This window comes from Poecilia formosa, unplaced genomic scaffold (genome assembly GCF_000485575.1).
Source record: "Poecilia formosa unplaced genomic scaffold, Poecilia_formosa-5.1.2 Scaffold96, whole genome shotgun sequence".
Lineage (NCBI taxonomy): Eukaryota > Metazoa > Chordata > Actinopteri > Cyprinodontiformes > Poeciliidae > Poecilia > Poecilia formosa.
The window spans coordinates 1,880,876-1,885,341 of record NW_006800035.1 but is presented as its reverse complement, the minus strand read 5'-3'; the positions used below and the strand labels follow the sequence as shown (position 1 = coordinate 1,885,341).

Here is a 4,466-nt window from a genome sequence, read left to right as displayed (position 1 = left end):
TAATAATAATAATAATAATAATAATAATAATAATAATAATAATAATGCATTTTATTTGACAGCACCTTTCAAAACATAAGGACACTTTGCAACATTAACGTTAAGTGTTGCTAACTCCCACCTGCAAGTGGGATCGATGTGATGAGCAACAAAAATTGAGGGATTTAATTTCTTAAAATATTAAAACTCTTTGTGTGTAATCTGTCGACTTGATGTTTTTTCTATTTTATTCTTTATGTTGACTTTGGATGGGGTTTAATGTGGAAAGAGTATCACTAAATTCCTTGCAAATGTTTATAAATTAGTTCCACAAAATAAATGGTTTTGATTGCAAAAAAAAAAAAAAAAATCTAAAAATGACTGCGAAATCCTGGAGGAACTGATCAATAGTTCTTTTTACTGAACCTACTGGTACACAGGACAAATGCTATCAGGCAAGACCTGTTGTCCTGGTAACCACCAAACCCAGAGTGGTCCACTGGACCTCCAGACAGACAGGAACGATTCATCCAGATCTCCTCCACTTCTAGATCAGAACTCTCCTTCGGTGAGAGCAGTTAGTATCAGCTGTCATCCTGAGCCACAGCAATGTGCCATTCTCTCAAACAAACAGAAACTCGTCTCTATCACATGATATCCCAGATTAAGATATTTATCCTCCTGTGAGAACAAGTCTCGGTGACATTCTCCTCACCCCTCCTGCCTCCCAAACAGGTTCAGGCTCAGCAGCTCAGCTCCCAACTGTGGGACTGGCTGGGAAACTCTGGTCACACCCAGCACTCTGTGTGACTGTCGCTGCCCTGCTGGATGACAATGAAGTCCCTAAGAAACACTGAGAACTCACCAGAATGAACTGAAAGCACATCATATTCCGCCTTCATTGTCCTTTTCAGGGAGTATCTGAACCAGGCTGCAGGGGAACACCCAGCACTGAGGCATGGGCCAGGTACTGGTGCTGTCCAGGTAGTTTGTTTTAACCTGGTACTGTTTGTTGTTTCACCTCTACCTGCTCTAATTCTATGCCAGGTCAGGTAACTTCCTGATAAATGAGGTGTAATAAATCCCATCATCTAACTAGTTAGATGATTGGAGCCAGGAAGGGAAGAGCTTGGCAGCAGCAGTGTGGATAAGAGGATCGTCACTGCAGTCTGATCAGATCAGGCTGCCTGGACTATTCTGACCACAACCTAATCACAACCGGTCCAGCCGTAGAAACATGAATAAGAGAACCTGAATTCAGGCTGCACTTGGAAACACCATCACATCTTGAAAAATAAACTGGATTTCATTTGATGTCTGCAGTTTTTGTGTGATCTGGAGAGACCTGATGAACATAGCAGCTGTTTATGAACAAAACCAGGAGCAGCAGATGAGACAGAATAACAGCAGCAGCTTGAAGTCGCTACATTCAGCCTGGCTTGTCCTGATTACTGAGCAGCTGATTACTGAAAGTGAATGACTTCCTGTTTATTCAGCATTCACATTCTGAAACACGTAGGGACGCTCCACAGAACAAAGTTCATATTATCATTATTTTATTTTATTTTTTTCTATTTTTCTTTGCTGTAGACATTGGGACAAAGTCAAACTGTGTCCGCTGGAATAAAATAATCCAATAGCCCAAATTTCCTGCAGTTCATATTAAGATAGAAGAAGAAACTCAATGAATATTATGTGTTTTCAGATTTGTAGATTATTATGAAAATAAAATCTGGGAAGGTTCTAATTGATTCTGTCAAGTTTACATATAGGCGACCAGGCTGTGGATAAAAATGGTGATGAACATAAAGAAAAGAATCAGCCTATTTTCCTTTGATTGGTTCTAACTGGTTAAATACGGTTTAAATCTGATTTTATCTTATTTATTAATTGCATCAAAACAAATAATATTCAATATTTTGATCTACAGATGCCTCAATAAACAGCAGCTAGTAGGAGATAAATTTGTCATTCATTTTCTGATGAATTTTAAACTATGAATGAGCCAGCAGCACATCAGGACCGGCCTGAACTTCCTGATCGGTGCATTCAGATTCTGATCCAGACTCTGCAGCCTTTATGGCCTAAAGAGCCATTTAAACCCGCAGACCAGTGGATTAAAATGTGTCTGGAAACCTCTGCAAACGTCACACAACGATTGAAAAACAAAAAACAACTTATAATTTCAGATAAAATTTGCTGCCATTTATAAAGAACCACCATTATGATTTCTACTTTTTGGGGATTTAAAATAACAGTAGACCTAAAAATGGATTAAAAGAGGGCAGATCTGTTTTTCTGTGGGACGGAAAATTATGTAAAAAAAAAAAAAACAACAACAACAAAAAACAAAATAAAAAGCAGATGGAATCCAGCCTAATACCAAACTAAAGGAACATATCACAGGAAGAAAATAAATAACTGTTAGAATCCTGCGTTTGTTATTTCATGTAAATTTAACATTATCTCCTGGTTCTGTTCATTTTTAATCAGCGTTATGATGAAGCTGTAGCGTTACTCACTCATTCTCCAGCAGGGTCATGCACACCACCTCCCTGACCCCCGGGTTGTTGGCCTTCTCGCAGGAGCAGCCCTGCAGGCTCCACGTCGCCAGGCGCACCGCGGGCTTCCCGTCCCGCAGCCCGAGAGGAGGGTCCACGTTCGGGCGCATCGAGATGATCTGCGCCGGTCCACCCGGAGGAAGGTCCAGGTCGTCACTTTTCAGACTGAATGAAGTGGGGCTCGGCTGAGACTTGGTGGTGCCGGTCAGTCCTCCGTTGGTGTTGGTGGAGGGCGTCCTGGAGCGCTCCACGTACACCTGGAAGCGGATTTTGTCCAGCAGCGAGCTGTTGACGTGACTGACCCTCACCAGGTCCTCGATGCTCCGGAACGGCCCGTACTCCGCCCTGTAGGCCACGATGTTCCTGACGATCTTCTCCGTGAGGCCGCGGATGCTCATGAGTTGCGCCGCTGTGGCCGTGTTGATGTTGATGCCGGTGCAGGGCTGGTGCTCCACGTCTCTGCGCAGCGACGACGGGGAATGCTGGGAGGAGTTGGTCCTGGAGGAGACGCAGATTTCCAGCTTGATCGCCTCCAGCTTGGTGGCGCCCACCCCGCTCACCAGAGCGAGGTCCTCCACCTTCTTGAAGCCGCCGATGCAGTCCCGGTACTCCACGATGTTCTGCGCAACGGAGCGGTTGACTCCCGGCAGAGTCATGAGCTCCTCCTCGGTGGCCGTGTTGATGTTGAGCCGCTCGTGGTTGACCAGGATGTTGCTGAAATTGCACGCGGCGCTGAATTTGCGCTTCCCGCAGCTGAGGTCAGTGGGGTCCCTGGGGATGGAGCGGTGGCAGCCCAGATTCCCCCCCATGGCGGCTGGTTCCGGCGGGTCACCGGTGGACGGCTCGGTGCAGAGAGGGGCAAAGTGGGCAGTAAGGCAGGAGGACGGCACCTGGGAGGGCAGAATGTGCGCAACAAACCGCGGCTACATTCTGCGCATTGCGCGGTGCTGAAACCCGTCTGCGCGTCCTGACGCAGAGATGGGATGTGAAATCCAGAGTGGGCAGTAAACTTTGCCCTGTGTGTCAACACGCAGCAGCCTCCACACACACACACACACACACACACACACACACACACACACACACGCACATACACACACACACATAGTCCTCTGACAGCTTGGCATCAATCGCGCAACATCACGCCGCTCTCTGCTTCCGGTCTGGAGCAGCATCAGCCTCAGAGGGAAGACAGCCAGAGCCGCAGCAGCTGCATGAAGCCGCACAGCTGGAAGCCTTTCATCAAACACTCCACACATCTGGTCGGCTCACATCTGTGCATATTGGATTAAATCTATACTTCACACAAATGATCTAATAAGGCTTTTATTTTGAAGCCAAGTTTTCTTATTTTCCGGGACGGCTGTCGTAGGAGGCGTGGTTTCAAGTGTGACAAGTAAGGAGGAGGGATGAGAGGGGACAGGGAAGGGCAGGGCGGTGTTATTATACATGTACATTTTATTTTTGCTTATTACATGATAGGATATTATTTACATACCGAGCTGTTACGTAATACAACAGTATATTCAGTATTATCCAGCTGAGTGCGTTAAAATGAGCTGTCAGATGAACGGGAACAGGGTTCTGCTAGGAAATTAGAGGAGTCAGTATCTTACCTGCTGTTTATCAGCAGCTTCAGTGGAGCAACCTGCGGCTCCAGACCATCAGGTGGCTCTTTGAACCTTTTAAAATGGCTTTGAATTATTTAGCTACAAGGAATAACAAAAGAAACAGCTAATATTTTTAGATAATAAAAATATCCATCCATTCATCCATCCATTTTCTATACACCCTTGTCCCTAGTGGGGTCGGGAAGGGTGCTGGTGCCTATCTCCAGCTAACGTTCCGGGCAAGATGCGGGGTCACCTTGGACAGGTCACCAGTCTGTCACAAGGCAACACAGAGAGGCAGGACAAACAACCACAC

General features: G+C 45.9%; 1 protein-coding gene across 1 annotated transcript in view; it reads right to left on the bottom strand.

The window, feature by feature from the left end:
- eepd1 (endonuclease/exonuclease/phosphatase family domain containing 1) overlaps positions 1 to 3,625 on the bottom strand; it is a 43,531-nt gene extending 39,906 nt beyond the window's left edge. The window contains exon 1 of the mRNA XM_007558449.2: positions 2,502 to 3,625. Within this exon, the coding sequence (XP_007558511.1) occupies positions 2,502 to 3,349 (848 nt within the window). The 5' untranslated portion in view covers positions 3,350 to 3,625. The remainder of the gene's footprint in view (positions 1 to 2,501) is intronic.
- Between the last annotated feature and the right edge of the window lie 841 nt (positions 3,626 to 4,466).